Genomic DNA, 17,505 nt, shown 5'->3' with positions numbered 1-17,505 from the left:
TAATTCCAGTTCTCAGGGGACTTTTCTGTCTACCATTACTCTGTCACCAATATATTAAAGTGAAAATGTATTGTTTTTTAATAATCAGGGTGTTGCCAGTAAATGTGTTACATTGTGAGGGGACCCTATAAAAATAAAAACATTTGATATGCATTAGATTACATGTGATCAATTATTACTGTTGAGTGCCCTAGAAATAAATGTATAACTATACATCTTTATTTTGCTTTAACATATGCTGAATATATACTGTAAGACTTACTTTTAAGTCAAAACAGTGAAGAAAAGTTCTACTACTACTACCTAGACCGAAACTGTGATGAAATGTTCTACTAACTAGCCCGAAACTGTGATGTAAAGTCCTACTACTAACTAGACTGAAACTGTGATGTAAAGTCCTACTACAAACTAGATTGAAACTGTGATGGAAAGTCCTACTACTAACTAGACTGAAACTGTGATGGAAAGTCCTCCTACTAACTAGACTGAAACTGTGATGGAAAGTCCTCCAACTAACTAGACTGAAACTGTGATGGAAAGTCATACTACTACTAACTAGACTGAAACTGTGATGGAAAGTCCTACTACTAACTAGACTGAAACTGTGATGGAAAGTCCTCCTACTAACTAGACTGAAACTGTGATGGAAAGTCCTACTACTAACTAGACTGAAACTGTGATGGAAAGTCCTCCTACTAACTAGACTGAAACTGTGATGGAAAGTCATCCTACTACTAACTAGACTGAAACTGTGATGGAAAGTCATCCTACTACTAACTAGACTGAAACTGTGATGGAAAGTCATCCTACTACTAACTAGACTGAAACTGTGATGGAAAGTCATCCTACTACTAACTAGACTGAAACTGTGATGGAAAGTCATCCTACTAATAACTAGACTGAAAGTGTGATGGAAAGTCCTCCTACTAACTAGACTGAAAGTGTGATGGAAAGTCATCCTACTACTAACTAGACTGAAACTGTGATGGAAAGTCATCCTACTACTAACTAGACTGAAACTGTGATGGAAAGTCCTCCTACTAACTAGACTGAAACTGTGATGGAAAGTCCTACTACTAACTAGACTGAAACTGTGATGGAAAGTCCTCCTACTAACTAGACTGAAACTGTGATGGAAAGTCATCCTACTACTAACTAGACTGAAACTGTGATGGAAAGTCATCCTACTACTAACTAGACTGAAACTGTGATGGAAAGTCATCCTACTACTAACTAGACTGAAACTGTGATGGAAAGTCATCCTACTACTAACTAGACTGAAACTGTGATGGAAAGTCATCCTACTAATAACTAGACTGAAAGTGTGATGGAAAGTCATCCTACTACTAACTAGACTGAAACTGTGATGGAAAGTCATCCTACTACTATCTAGACTGAAACTGTGACGCCTTGAGCAACTGCTTTGAATGCTGATAAAAAGTTAGGGACTGAAATCACGAACATGCACAGGTATTCCATAAAAAAATAAAAAAACACATACAGAAATACAGATGACAAAATAGAAATAACAGAATAAGGACAATATATATATAGTTCAAATGTCACACATTTAGTAAACCTTGGTGAAAATGAGTTTTATTTGATATTGAGACTATGTACAGAAAAAAGATTCCACCTACATTCAAGTTTCATCTTACAAATGGGCCACATACGTAGTTTCACATAGCAACAAAGAAATACATCTCAGAATATATATGATTTACAGGACAATGGTTAAATATGTGATACCCACTTAAAGCTGACCAAGAATAGATTTTCTTTACATTACTAACTGGAAATACTTTCCAAAAGTGTCATTTTAGGTTTTCCAACATCAACTGTCCTAGAGGAGGCAATTGTATGGATTCATACTAATGCATTTAAAGTATGGGTAACAAAACAGAATTCTTCATTCACTTGAGATTAAGTTCCTTTGCAATTGCTCAATGTTTACCTTAGTTGAGGGAATTTGTGGTGACAGGTCCTCAGGCAGTGACAATATACTTTGTGAAAATCAAGATAACATTCTCACTTCAGTCAGTTGATTTCAATAACTACTGTCAACACAGGAGTCCACATCACCTTATTAGATTTCCACTTCCCATGCATATGCAGAGCAGTATGGTATATTGATCGACAATACATTGAGTGCTATTTCTTTTTTTTGAACATGATGGGAAAACAAGCTGCATTGGAATAAGCCCTTTCTGGTTTTGCATCCCAAAATAAGGAATATGCTTCCAAGTCACATTTAAAATGACCGGCTTTGCAAAAAAAAAAAGAATATACGCTTTCTTCAAATTTGGCGTAAAACAGTCAGCATTGACAGAACAGTCACTGTTCACAAGGCAGGTGACCATAACTAAAGTGAGAAAGCAACAGAATAAGAACGAACACATACAATACAAACATGTTTGTTAAACCTTACATAGAATATGTCTTACTGTATGCAGTCACAGTAACTGATATGTGTTTAGAATTTATTTCAAAACATGCCTCAATTTATGTTAGCTAGCTAGCCATAGTTCATACGCATACTGCTGAAGTCAACATGATAGTGCTGAATCATTTTCAATAAACCTGTATCAGCAATAGGGACTACTTATAACATCTGTCATGTCATGCAACTGACAGTAAGCTTTCTTGACAGTCAAGTTTTACTGCAAATAGAGTACAGTCAAATATAATTTGATAATTTACAATTGAGTGCAATGGAGCAGAATGTTCTCTTTTCAAAATGGTTTGAATGGCTATTTTTTTTTTACCCTGTAGGCACCTGCAACTTACCACAGGTGAAAAATTACACAGTAAAAGAGAAATCACTTGCCTCCAACCAAATTCATTTGAATTTTGAATAATTCAGTCCACCAATTTTTTGACTTAAGTTAAAAATCTCAATTTCATTTTCTCTCTTGGTCATGTGCAGTTGTAAATCAAACAAATACACTTAAACCAACAGTTTTTCCAATTTCAACTTATTTTTTAAAGATCGTAAACAGTGACAAGTTTGACCACTACTGTAAGCGGCATATTTAAGTAGCTATTGAAACTGTTTTTGTTTTCACTCTTGCCAGGCCAGTAAAGTGACAGTTCACTCCAAAATCTAAATTTGTCCGAAGATGTTATATTGTGGTCTAATGTCAAGTGGAGTCCATGGCCCAAGCCTAATGTTCTGTAGCTCCAGCTATTCAGTGTGTGCCTCAGTCTTAAAGGAATGGAAAAGATGCACAACATCTGATTCCATCATTTTTCCCTTTCAGTTCACACTTGTAGCTCAGGAATTTGGGTGGTCATTTGAAGACAAAAAGTTGCATCAAACTAATTACAACATGCATGCTATAAATCACATCAACTATTTGGCTTTTATCCACATCCATCGTTTTGATTTGATTATTTGAGGAGAACGCAATGTGAATTTCCAAGTTCAAGATATGAGTTATCCTGCAATTAAGCCGGTTTCTGATTAGGCTAGAAAACTTTTTCTGCATCAGGAAATTCAAAGTTGATAAGAATTTGAAAGAAGTTGGCTCCTTAACTCATCAACCCTCTTTTTGAAATGGTTTCATCTCAACATTAGACAACTTTGAGAGCTGAAATCTTCAATCTTTGGAGTGAACTACCACTTTAAAAAACGTCTGTTATGAAGATGGGATTCATAATAGGTTCGCCTTACAGGAACAACTATTTAAAACCCACAGTGAAGTGCTACAGTGAAGAACTAGGTTCAAAAGCAATTAACAGCCAATTCAATTGAACAACAAATGGATGGTAGTAAGAGATATTCAAGAAAAATGCTTTTGGCTTATGTCATTTGTTGAAACAGAAATTCCAAGACAAATACATTCTTATTTCAGCAATGCGCTAGCATTATGCATAAATGGAGGCAACACAGTCATCTGAAAAGTAACCATTTACATGAATCATTAGGAACAACTGACACATGCATAATTTTTGATGTGGTGTTTTCTGTTTTTACTACATTGTAGAGCGCAATTTAAATCAAAAACTTTATAGAAAACGAGCATTTCGCTACACCCGCAATAACATCTGCTAAATATGTGTGACCAAACACTTGATTTGAAGGCCTTTTTGAGGGTCACTTCCATTTTTGTCATGCGGTCATTTTGTTTCAGCTATAGCCTATGTACAGGATATCAGAATGCACATTTTGGAAAATGTTCAGACAAACAAAAATGAACAAAAATAATTTGCAGCGAATTAGTCTGGATGGCACTGTAAGAAAGTAGCATACTGGAGTATTGCAGTTTGTCTCAAACAGTTTTTTTGTATAACGGTGCATTTCTACATATTTTAGTGATGCAATGAATGGTATGATTTCTCATTTCCGATTTGCGTAAGAATCAAATATTCTTTCTCAAATATATATTTGTACTTATCATTAACTCATAGTTGGGGAACTATGCCTCTTCCCACATTGGGATTTAGTTAAAAAGTAACATTAACATTCTGTACACACACACACATTACAGTAGAAACATGATCAAACATAGCTACAGTATAAAAATGTCAAATGTTAAGAGAAAAACCAAATGTAATATTGTGTTCTTTATAAATGGTTGACACATTCTCAGCCCATATAAAGGAAACATCCAATTTAGCCAAGTTGCTCTTCACTTCCATCTCACTATATTCGTTTTCAAAACAGAAATGTCAGAATATGAAACAGAGGGGAAGATAGAGTAAAATAAAAAGTTAAAGTATTTCAGCTCTACAAGTTAGCGTATAGACGAAAGCTCTGCCCATTTGAACCTCTTTTGCAAAGTTCTACATGTGTTTTGGGACTCATTTAGCTATGAGCATAAAATTGAATGGTTCAAATAGTTTTCTACCAGCCCCTAATCTGGAGGGAAGAACCAAATATGAATTCTAAGTAACATTGTTTTTTATCATAACAATTGTCTACCAAAATAATTTTATTTGCATTTGTAAGTTTCCCTTTAAGGAGAAGAAAGCCTCCCCATATTTGCACTCTCAATCACAAATTTTAAATCAACATTTCCTTTTTTTACAAAACACCCATAACTCATTTAGAAAGTGTACCAGTACAAAATACAGTACAGTGATTTGTCAAACTGTACACTACATAACCACAAATATTGTCACTGACTAGGATTTAAAATTCCTCTCAAATACAAGAAAATGTTAGAAGTTAAGAAAATACACTGTCACATTAGTTACACTTAAAAACAGTACAATACTCAATATGTAAGGCAAAATCAGGTGATCTCACAGTGACAAGTTCAACAGGTTTCTGAGGAGTTTGTATCCTTCAGATTTTCAGGAGGCATTCAATCTGGATATACATGCAAAGGAGAATTATGGCCAATCTAGTTTGGGTATTTGCATTTTCCATGTTTACATTGTCACATTTGCTTAAGCTTATAAGCATCTGTTGAATATCTTTTTCATTAGTTAAGATACATTTAAAAACAGCATTGGCACAAGATGAAACCCAACGATTGCGGGCCCATGTAAGTGATGAAAACACAATTGCAGATCCTATCCTATATTTTAAGAGGCCTTATCTGATTATATCTAGTGAGATGTCGTTGCAACTGGCAACCGTAAGAGCAAACATGGGGAGGATTTGTACTCCTTAAGTTTAACAGAGCAGCTTAATACATTAATATGTAACTTTAATTAAATAGATCCATAATCAGTGTAGTTTGCACAATACAGTTAGAGCAGAGACATTGGCTTCAAACTCAAACACATTTTGAAATGTAACAAAAAACATTCAACTGAAGTAATAAATATTTGAATAAATAAAAATCCATCATACGCATAACGGAAACATTAACATTTGGTTGTCAATAAAAATAAAGCTTTGAGTGTGAAGTATAAAGCTTATATGGTTGGTAAGGAATGATAATAGGTATGGTGCAGCTCACCTTCCTAGTGGCTTTTTGCTTTTTAAATGCATGTAGATTTGTAGAAAAATAAAAACAAAATAAAAAGGAGATATACAATCTTTTATCAATTGTGACACTGTGGGATATATGGTAAGAAATTAGAGATAGTTAACGCAGCAAGCTAGCAAAGCACTGACCAACCAACAATCTCATTGGAAATGACAACAATTCCATTCCTGACCTTAACAAGCCATTGCATGTCCTTCTCCACAATGGGTTTTGGTGGCTCATCATTTCAAAGGACTTGAGGGTGAGTGCGAGGTTGAATAGCTGAATGGCCATGCCTGGTTTCCCTTTCTTCCTAGGGTTCTTTTTTGTCATTGGCCAATGACAGCAATCTATATTACAGCCTATCCATCCTGAACGTGTCCTCAGTGGCAGTGTCGGCCAGAACCATGTCGGGGTCATTGAGCATGTGCAGACCGTCCAGGGTGAGGGGGTCGATCTTCAGCTCGTCCAATGGGAACGGAGAGTCCGCGTCGAAGCTGACATCTCCCACGCTGGCCAGGGAGTTGGTTAAATCCTTAGAGAGGCTGGGTGGGGACTCGCCTGTCACTAAAACGCAACAATTAGGGAAATATTTGACATTTGTTAAATCAAAGCAGCTGCTAGTTAATTAACAGTATTACTTTAAGTAACAGTCTTCACCCAAAATAATCTGTAACAAGATAAACTAAATACAATTAATCTTACAAAACACTTTTTACTCATACTGGCCAAACTTCAAAACAATTGACTAATCAAGCCAGGATGAACAAATAACTTGAATAGATGTGTACAGTACCCGACTAAGTTGAATTACATGACAGGCTCTCTAATCGACTCAGCGGCTGCTCGGTACCTGTGAGGATGATGTTTGGGATGTTGCCATGGCTACCGTAGCCCAACGGCTGGGACTGGTGCAGACTGCTCCCTGTGAGGCCCATCATAGCTGCTTGTGTGTAGTTGAGGGTGGAGCACTGGCTGTACAGGCTATTAGAGCTGATCGGGTTCTCAATCATATTGAACTGTTCGAGCTAAGCGAGTGAAAAAAACAAACATGTAATAGGTCAAGTTAGGGAATAGAACACAGATCAGGCACAAGTTGTAATATGTGGGGATGTAGTGGCTGTGAAATTCATGGCCTAGTTTGGTGTGGGTTAAGTCACCTGATGGGAGAGAGCGTTGGCCTGCCTTGATGCTAGCTGCTGGTCGTAGAAACAATCCCCAAATATACTGCCCACCACTGGAATGTGCTGAAAGAGACATTGGACATCTGATTAAAGTAAAACAACAACAAAAAAGGTTATGAAATCTAATAGACTTACAGTCAATGGGTAAAGCCTTTTCTTGGGTATCTGAGGGATGTATAAAGGGAACATTACAGTCATGAGACATCACAAAAGGCATGAGGCAATTCAATTACTGTTAGGTAAATGGCTGTTCATGATGGCAAACACCCAACATCTCATAACACTTCATAATGCCTATTCAGGCCCAAAATTACCAGACACAGCATGATTAATAAGAGCCACATCCACATAAATGTTTCATCAGTAAGATGTGAACCCTAACATTATAAAAATATGGCGCAATAGGGCTTCATTTAGAATATAGAAATGTCACAATCACCATCTTGTCATTTTTAGAGGTATGATATTGTAAGCTAGCAAAACAATGCTGAGGCACTAACTAACGACAGCAAATAAATGAAAATGACTTTGGCTAGCTACAGTAGCTAACTTGGCTTCCTGTGGGGTGAGGTTATTTGGCTTCTGTAGTTTCTCTACTCGCAACCCCACTGCTGTTTCATGCCTTCAAAACTGACTAGGTCCAGTAATATTTACCATTTGACACATTTTGTGATGTATCCACTTCCTAAGGATGTATTGATTGTCAAAGTTCGCCAATATAAAACAAACTTTGGCATTCAGTAACACAATAGAAGACAAAAAAACAGCACAATAAGTTGGTGGAAGATTACATTTTTACAGCTAGTTACAGTACATGGAATCGGACACTTTGAGGAACAGAACTAGAAAGAGGTCAAACCTATTTCCCAAATCTCTGGCACTTTTTTGTAAAATATGCTGGAAACAAGGCCACGTAAAACAGGAAACAACCAAAGCTGCTATCAACGTGTTGGACTAACTAAAAATAATCATAATTAAGGTTCTATGTAGGTGCTGCAAATACACAGGACATGCACTGAGTGTACAAAACATGAAGAACACCTGCTCTTTCCATGAATTAGACTGACCAGGTGCATTCAGGTGAAAGCCACAATCCCTTATTGGTGTCACTTGTTAAATCCACTTCATAACAATGTAGAAGGATTTTTAAGCCTTGAGAATATTGAGACACGGATAGTGTATCTGTGCCATTCAAAAAGGGAGAATGGGCAAGACAAAATATTTAAGTGCCATTTGAACAGGGTATGGTAGAAGGTGCCAGGCGCACCAGTGTGTGTCAAGACCTGCAACATTGCTGGATTTTTCGCACTCAACAGTTTCCCATGTGTATCAAGAATGGTCCACCACCCAAAGGACATCCAGCCAACTTGACAACCGTGGGAAGCATAGGAGTCAACATGGGCCAGAATACCCGTGGAATGCTGGACACCTTGTAGAGGTGGGTGGTGCAACTCAATATTAGGAAGGTGTTCTTAATGTTTTGCACACTCCGTGTATATTGGGTTCAAGCAAAAACACAAAAAGCTGCTATGCGACAACTCAAAGACCTGAGCCAATATGATAAGCAGACAGCGAGCAGTGGTCTGAAGGAGAGGAGATGGGGGTGTGATTGCCGACACCATGGAGGGGAGCGAGAGGCTGGGATGAGCAGCAGCTAGACCAATTACAGCCAATATTTGGCAAAAAACCCTCCCCAACAAAGCATCTTGGTGGTTTCGCCCTTACTTGAGGCGAGCCGCCAGGGGAGAAGCCTTGATTGGAGACTGGGGAGGTTGGAGACTGATTGGCCGGAGAGCCAGTCTGATTGCGGTACTGTTGGAGGGAAGAGTGTTAACCGGTGCAGAGTACCATAATCCTAGACACAGAGCACTCAGAAAGGGCCCAAGAGTCTAAGGTGGGCTCTTACACCATCTAAATCACAGACCAGTTCACTCTCCCAAAAAACAGCCACTGCTGAAGGGGACCAATGAACCAAACTTTGTAGGAGCTAGAATTTCACTGGGTATTAACAGTCAAGGTATTGACAAGCAGGAAACTCAATCCAACAGAAGAGACTGTACAGCTCTTAAAGTGCAACTGACACCATTTTAGCTACTTTGCAGATACTGGATGGAAAAAAACAATTATCAGCCCAAAATATCAAATTCACCAACTTCATAAAAGGTTTTAAAAATAGGCTCTATTTGAGTCAAAACTCCATTGCTTAGTCTGACATTGTTGGCAGAATAGATTAATGCCTCAATACATTGCTTGGTAGTCCACTAAATATTGCTGTTCGGTTGTAAATCACAGCTGGCAAGCTACATTATTTGCTGCTTGCCATTCAGTTGGCACCCACTCATAATTTTGGACGAAAATACAAAAAGTCTGGGAATCTCGAACCCATCAAACTCGACAAGGCAATGATCATGTCATAACGTGGCTAATAGGCTAGCTTAACTAATATGTATTTATTTAGCAAGCTAAAAAAAAAAATCAGAGCCTTGTAGCTAGCTAGCTGCTGGGAGAATTTAATGTCATAGTCTGGATGAGTAGGCTGACAGCCTACACACAATTTAATTATTGTTTTCAATAGTACAAAATTCTACTCAAGGCTGCAGTGAAAATATAATTTGAATAACAGCGCAAAAGCGCATTTGGATGAGTTGTGGGTTTACTCAACAGTTTAACAAGTTCTAAAAAGGCACAGCAGCAGGCCAATCTGGCTGTATCTTTACTTCTGATATGGAGATGTCCTGTTGCAGATCCTCACTCTCCCAAGACGTACTATAATAATGTGGCCCCACATGCTCCTGGCTGGCCCAGTTTTTCAGGAAAGCTTAAGGAGTGCACTGCCTCCAATCTGAGCCGCTATTCCTCATGCACCTAGAACCTAACACTTCAATATACCCAAAATATTTACCATTTCACTTTTTAAAAATGTACTTGGTTGTGTTTATGCCACATATAAATCACAATGTTCATCTGATTAGGCTACTTCAAAAGTTACCTGTATACATGCGCACGTCTGTCCAAAATATAATTCCATTCAACCATTTCATACGAGTAAAGTTCATGTCGGATAAAAAAAGGCCAAGACATGAGAAAGCATGCAGTTTATTAGGCTACAGATGAAATATGATGAACTTCACTGGGTGGTGAAAGTACAAGGTGATGAGCTTGATGCTCCATTCAATAAATACTGAGGGTCTTATGTGACAATGATGCTTGGCTGCTGTTAGACAAATTATCTAGCAGGCTTTAACTGCACTGTATCTGCGAGCTGTTGGCTGGAGCACACGTGCAAATACCAGAATGGGCACATTCACTATACCTACACAACATTTTGTGGTAAAACCATCAGTTCGTCTAGAGTTGAAAATGAGATGGAAACCCATTTAACTTGTATTCTTATTCAGTACATGGGAATCTAACCGCAAAAGTTGTGCACTATGTATTTAATAATTTTAAAAATGTAACTAGGCAAGTCAGTTAAGAACAAATTTGTATTTACAATGACGGCCTACCAGGGAACAGTTAATGGTTAACGGCTTTGTTCAGGTGCAGATTTTTACCTTGTCAGCTAAGGGATTCAATCATACAACCTTCCGGTTACTGGTCCAATGCTCTAACCACTAGGCAACCTGCCGCCCCAACATAATGGTTCACCAGCAGCACCAAACATCAACAGAATACTTGAAGCTACAGCCCAGCCAAAACAAGGTTGTAAGAACTCCCTCACACTCATTTGGAAGTCAAGCATCTCTGTGTCTGTAGCTACAGTATGTAATTGTATATGTATTTATGTAAAAGAAAAAAGAAAAAAAAAGGGACTAGAATGGTAATAAGTGTGGTAATACATGTAATGGGTCTTTTTTTAACTGTCAAATAAAAAGCTTTCAAACTGTCAAGCGGACATTTCACGAACAGAAAGAAACATGTTACATAAGACCAAAAAGTAAAATGACATTCGAAGACAGTCAAATCCAATTTTATTTATTTGTCATATGCGCAGAATACAACAGGTGAAATTCTTACTTAAAAGCCCTTACCCAACAATGCTTTAAGAAGTTATACAATTTTTTTACTTAAGAAAAATGGGTTAAGTAAAAAAATTGAAAATAAAAGTAAACAATAATTAAAGAGCAGCAGTAAAATAACAGTAGCAAGGCTAAAGTCGGAAGATTACATACACTTTGGTTGGAGTCATTAAAACTAGTTTTTCAACCACTCCACAAATGTCTTGTTAACAAACTATAGTTTTGTTAAGTCAGTTAGGACATCTACTTTGTGCATGACAAGTAATTTTCCAACAATTGTTTACAGAGATCGTTTCACTGTATCACAATTCCAGTGGGTCAGAAGTTGACTGTGCCTTTAAACAGCTTGGAAAATTCCCCAAAATTATGTCATGGCTTTAGAAGCTTCTGATAGGCTAATTGACATCATTTGAGTCAATTGGAGGTGTACCTGTGGATGTATTTCAATGCCTACCTTCAAACTCCGTGCCTCTCTGCTTGACATCACGGGAAAATCTGCCAAGACCTCAGAAAAAGAAAAAATAATAATAATCTGTAGACCTCCACAAGCCTGGTTCATCCTTGGGAAAAATTTCCAAACACCTGAAGGTACCACATTCATCTGTACAAACAATAGTACGCAAGTGTAAACACCACAAAGCCGTCATACCGCTCAGGAAGGAGATGTGCTCTGTCTCCTAGAGTTGAACGTACCGTAGTGCGAAAAGTGCAAATCAATCTCAGGACAGCAGCAAAGGAACTTGTGAAGATGCTGGAGGAAACAGATCCAAAAGTATCTATATCCACAGTAAAGTCCTATATCAACATAACCTGAAAGGTCGCTCAGCAAGGAAGAAGCCACTGCTCCAAAACCGCCATAACAAAGACAGACTACGGTTTGCAACTGCACATGGGGACAAAGATCATACTTTTTGGAGAAATGTCCTCTGGTGTGATGAAACAAAAATAGATTAGTTTGGCCATAATGACCATCGTTATGGTTGGAGGAAAAAGGGGTAGGCTAGAAAGCCGAAGAACACCATCCCAACCGTGAAGCACGGGGGTGCTAGTATCATGTTGTAGGGGTGCTTTGCTGCAAGAGGGACTGGTGGACTTCACAAAATAGATGGCATCATGAGGATGGAAAATTATGTGTATATATTGAAGCAAAATCTCAAGTCATCAGTCAGGAAGTTAAAGCTTGGTCGCAAATGGGTCTTCCAAATGGACAATGACCCCAAGCATACTTCCAAAGTTGTGGCAAAATGGCTTAAGGATAACAAAGTCAAGGTATTGGAGTGGCCATCACAAAGCCCTGACCTCAATCCTATAGAAAATGTGTGGGCAGAACTGAAAAAGCGTGTGCGAGCAAGGAGGCCTACAAACCTGATTCCGTTACACCAGGTCTGTCAGGAGGAATGGGCCAAAATTCACCCAACATATTGTGGGAAGCGACCCAAAACATTTGACCCAAGTTAAACAATTTAAAGGCAATGCTACCAAATACTAATGGAGTGTACGTAAACTTCTGACCCACTGGGAATGTGATAAAAGAAATGAAAGCTGAAATAAAATCACTACTATTATTCTGACATTTCACATTCTTAAAGTAAAGTGGTGATCCTAACTGACCTAAGACAAGGGATTTTTACTAGGATTAAATGTCAAGAATTGTGAAAAACTGAGTTTAAATGTATTTGGCTAAGGTGTATGTAAACTTCCGACTTCAACTGTATACAAGAAGTACCGATTCAGAGTCAATGTGTGGGGGCACTGGCTGGTCAAGGTAATATGTTCATACAGGTAGAGTTAAACTGAATATGCATAGATAACGCTGCTGCTTCTCTGTTTTTCAGGGTCTTGGGGGGGGGGTAGAAACTTAAGAATCCTCTTGGACCTAGACTTGGCGCTCCGGTACTGCTTGCCATGCGGTAGCAGAGAAAACAGTCTACGACAAGGGTGGATGGAGTCTGACAATTTAGGGCCTTCCTCTGACACCACCTGGTATAGAGGTCCTGGATGGCAGGAAGCTTGGCCCCAGTGATGCACTGGGCCGTGCACAGTACCCTCTGTAATTGGAGGCCGAGCAGTTGTCATACCAGGCAGTGATGCAACCACGACTGTCTTCATGTATTTGGACCATGATAGTTTGTTGGTGATGTGGACGACAAGGAACTTCAACCTCTCAACCTGCTCCACTACAGCCCCGTCGATGAGAATGGGGGCGTGCTCGGTCCTCTTTTTCCTGTAGTCCACAATTATCTCCTTTGTCTATATCACGTTGAGGGAGAGGTTGTTGTCCTGGCACCAAAACGGCCAGGTGTCTGACCTCCTCCCTATAAATCAAATCAAATCAAATTTTATTTGTCACATACACATGGTTAGCAGATGTTAATGCGAGTGTAGCGAAATGGGCTATAGGCTGTCCCATCGTTGTCGGTGATCAGGCCTACCACTTTTGTGTCATCAGAAAACTTGGTGTTGGAGTCGTGCCTGGCCGTGCAGTCATGAGTGAACAGGGAGTACAAGAGCATACATCCCTGAGGGGCTCCCGTGTTGAGGATCAGCATGGCAGACATGTTGTTACTAGAGGTTGACCGATTAATCAGGCATGGCTGATTACAAGTTTTCATAACAATCGGTAATCTGCCTTTTTGGGCGCCGATTATGGCCAATTACATTAAAATCCACGAGGAAACTGCGTGGCAGGCTGACCACCTGTTACATGAGTGCAGCATCAAAAGGACCTTGTGGGTGCAAGGAGCAAAGGTAAGTTGCTAGCTAGCATTAAACTTATCGTATAAAAAAAACTCACATAATAACTGGGGCGGCAGGGTAGCCTAGTGGTTAGAGCGTTGGACTAGTAACCGAAAGGTTGCAAGTTCAAACCCCCAAGCTGACAAGGTACAAATCTGTTGTTCTGCCCCTGAACAGGCAGTTAACCCACTGTTCCTAGGCCATCATTGAAAATAAGAATTTGTTCTTAACTGACTTGCCTGGTTAAATAAAGGTCAAATAAAATTAAAATAAAAAACTACACATGGTTGATATTACTAGGTTAACTTTGACTTTCTTCTCCAACACTGTTTTTACATTATTTATTTGAGACTAAATAGATGTATTTATTATATTAAGTTAAAATAGCAAGGTTCATTCAGTATTGTTGTAATTGTCATTATTGCAATAAATATATATACACATATATATAAATTAATAAATCGTTTTTAATTAAAAAAAAAAAAAAAAAAAAATCTGCTTTTTGGTCCTCCAATAAAATCGGTATCGGCGTTGAAAAAAAACCCAACATAAAATCGGTCAACCTCTAGTTGTAACCTACCCTTACCACCTGGGGGCGGCCCATCAGGAAGTTCAGGATCCAGTTGCAGAGGGAGGTGTTTAGTCCCAGGGTCCTTAGATCAGTGATGAGCTTTGAGGGCACTATGGTGTTGAACGCTGAGCTGTGGTCAATGAATAGCATTCTCACATAGGTGTTCCCTTTGCCCAGGTGGGAAAGGGCAGTGTTGAGTGAAAGAGAGATTCCGTCATCTGTGGATCTGTTGGTGCGGTATGCAAATTGGAGTGGGTCTAGGGTTTCTGGGATAATGGTGTTGATGTGAGCCATGACAAGCCTTTCAAAGCACTTCATGGCTACAGACGTGAGTGCTACAGGTCAGTAGTCATTTAAACAGGTTACCTTTGTGTCCTTAAGCACAAGGACTATGCTGGTCTGCTTAAAACATGTTGGTATTACAGACTCGTCAGGGAGAGGTTGAAAATGTCAATGTAGACACTTGAGTTTTATTTATTTTACCAGGTAAAGTTGACTGAGAACACGTTCTCATTTACAGCAACGACCTGGGGAATAGTTACAGGGGAGAGGGATGAATGAGCCAATTTTAAACGGGATTATTAGGTGACCGTTAATGGTTTGAGGGCCAGATTGGGAATTTAGCCAGGACACCAGGGTTAACACCCCTACTCTTACGATAAGTGCCATGGGATCTTTAATGACCTCAGAGAGTCAGGACACACGTTTAACATCCCATCTGAAGGACTGCACCCTACACAGGGCAGTGTCCCCAATCACTGCCCTGGGGCATTGGGATATTTTTTAGACCAGAGGAAAGTGTGCCTCCTACTGGCCCTCCAACACCACTTCCAGCCAGGACCAACCCTGCTTAGCTTCAGAAGCAAGCCAGCAGTGGTATGAAGGGTGGTATGCTGCTGGCCGAGTTGGCTCTTGCTGCCAAGGGAATGCCTGACAGCTTGAAAGATGTTTTGGACACAACAGTGAAAAAGCAAGGCCCCTGAACTCATGTATTTTCTGCATTATGCAATGATATGGGCAGTGACCATGTAACGCTTTTACAACATGCAGAAGTGCGCTGCTTATCAGGGGGCAAAGTATTAACATGTTTTTTTATTGATAAACAAGCTTAAAGCTCTTTACTGACCATCATTTTCACTTGTCTGACCACTTGCATGATGACGAGTTTCTCACACGACTGGCCTATCTGGGTGATGTTTTTTCTCGCCCGAATGATCAGAATCTAGGATTACAGGGACTCTCCGCAACTATATTCAATGTGCGGGACAAAACTGAGGCTATGATTAAGAAGTTGGAGCTCTTTTCTGTCTGGATTAACAAGGACAACACACAGTTCTTTCCATCATTGTTTGATTTGTGGGAAAATGAACAAGCTTACAGACAATGTCAAATGTGATATAGCGAAGCACCTGAGTGAGTTGGGTAAGCATTTACGCAGGTACTTTCCCAAAACGGATGACACAAACAACTGAATTCGTTATCCCTTTCATGCCCTGCCTCCAGTCCAAGTCAACAAGAGAGCCTCATCGAAATTGCATTCTGTGAAAATGTAATTTAAATTCAGAAGCCACTGCCAGATTTCTGGATTGGGCTGAGCTCAGAGCATCCTGCCTTGGCAAATCGTGCTGTTTAAGACACTGATGCCCTTTGCAACCACGTACCGATGTGAGAGTGGATTCTCAGCCCTTACCAGCATGAAAACTAAATACAGGCACAGATTGTGTGGAAAATTATTTAAGACGGAGACTCTCTCCAATACAACCCAACATTGCAGAGTTATGTGCATCCTTTCAAGCACACCCTTCTCATTAACCTGTGGTGAGTTATTCACAATTCTTGTTGAACAAATACGTTTTTATATGTAAGACATTAAATAAAGAGCAAATATAAAAATTATTTATTTGTGCCCTGGTCCTATAAGAGCTCTTTGTCACTTCCCACAAGCCAGGTTGTGACAAAAACTCACTCATTCTTTGTTTAATAAATGTATTGTATAGTGTGCGTGTTGCAGGCTTACAATGATGGCAAAAAAATAACATTTGAGAGTGTGCGGACCCTGGTGCTAGAGGGAATACGCAGCTGTAGGTTGAATGTTTGAACGGGTACAGGACTATAAAAAAAGTTTGGGATCCACTGATCTAGACAATTGTTCTGACTGAAACAGCGGTCTCAAAAATCATGAGAATTACTACTGGTAATGTCACCTCCCATACTCTTGTGGAAAAGGCTAATCTACTTACACTTAGCAACAATCCCACCTCCAATGTCACAAACAAAAGCGTTTCACCGTGTAGAGCACCATACAAAAAGTCCATGGTAAGTCTCATCAAAACAAGGACTACAACACTGGCTTTTTCTTGGATCTTGTCAGCTCAGTTTTCCACCGTGTCATTGGTCTACAGAGCGTGCGACTCACCGAGTTGATGTTGACAGTCGTCGCGATCTGGCTGACTGGGGAGGACTGGGTGGCTGTGGAGGCAGTGGTGGTGGCCAGGGTAATTAGCCTGATGCCCTGAGGCAGGGCTTGCTGCTGCAGGTCATTGAGCACTTGGGCCTGGGACTGCGCTGTCAGCTGGCTAAAGAAGGCGTACTGGGATAGCTGCTGCTCCAGAGTCAAGGCGTCCATCGCCATTGCCTGTTAACGATACAGGAAGAGAAAAAAGCTTGAACTTAACCTGAAAACGAGGAATTCAACACGTATAACAGAGTTACAGTAGCTAGCAAAATAACATAAGAACGTTTGGTAACTTTAAAACTGTAAATAATTTAAGAAAGCTTGCTAACTAACTTGGGTAACTGAGGTGAAACAATTACATTATATCCAGTTAGTTACCTACCGTACTGCTCTTTGCTGGAAAACGTAACACTGCCAAAACTGATGTTGGCTCAAATAATACTTAAAATGCCTAAATGTTAGCATCATCTTCCCAAGTGTACTATAAAAAATAAAGAGGAAAAATATACATTACCTATATCTAGAATATAGCACCAAGATGAAGACTGAAATTAATGAATCACCTTTTACTGCGTATCCATTTCAATATATTACAAGAGTAGCTAAATATCTTGTTTTC

At 39.3% G+C, this 17,505-nt stretch overlaps 1 protein-coding gene across 3 annotated transcripts in view; it reads right to left on the bottom strand.

Annotated features, from left to right (window-relative positions):
• Positions 1-1,574: 1,574 nt before the first annotated feature.
• LOC112252136 (CREB-regulated transcription coactivator 1) overlaps positions 1,575-17,505 on the bottom strand; it is a 32,689-nt gene continuing 16,758 nt past the window's right edge. Inside the window, exons 10-14 of one of the 3 annotated variants that reach the window (XM_024423112.2) lie at positions 16,848-17,066; positions 7,241-7,270; positions 7,082-7,168; positions 6,775-6,949; positions 1,575-6,488 (exon numbers count right to left, since the gene is read on the bottom strand). In XM_024423112.2, coding sequence (XP_024278880.1) covers positions 6,277-6,488; positions 6,775-6,949; positions 7,082-7,168; positions 7,241-7,270; positions 16,848-17,066 — 723 coding nt within the window. In that variant the 3' untranslated portion in view covers positions 1,575-6,276. Of the gene's footprint in view, positions 6,489-6,774; positions 6,950-7,081; positions 7,169-7,240; positions 7,271-8,629; positions 8,918-16,847; positions 17,067-17,505 lie in introns of those variants that run through there. The other 2 variants (XM_024423113.2, XM_024423115.2) reach the window with 2 other exon arrangements.

The sequence above is a fragment of the Oncorhynchus tshawytscha genome, linkage group LG06 (assembly GCF_018296145.1).
Source record: "Oncorhynchus tshawytscha isolate Ot180627B linkage group LG06, Otsh_v2.0, whole genome shotgun sequence".
NCBI classification, from domain to species: Eukaryota; Metazoa; Chordata; class Actinopteri; order Salmoniformes; family Salmonidae; genus Oncorhynchus; species Oncorhynchus tshawytscha.
This window is presented reverse-complemented; position numbering and strand designations above follow the sequence as displayed.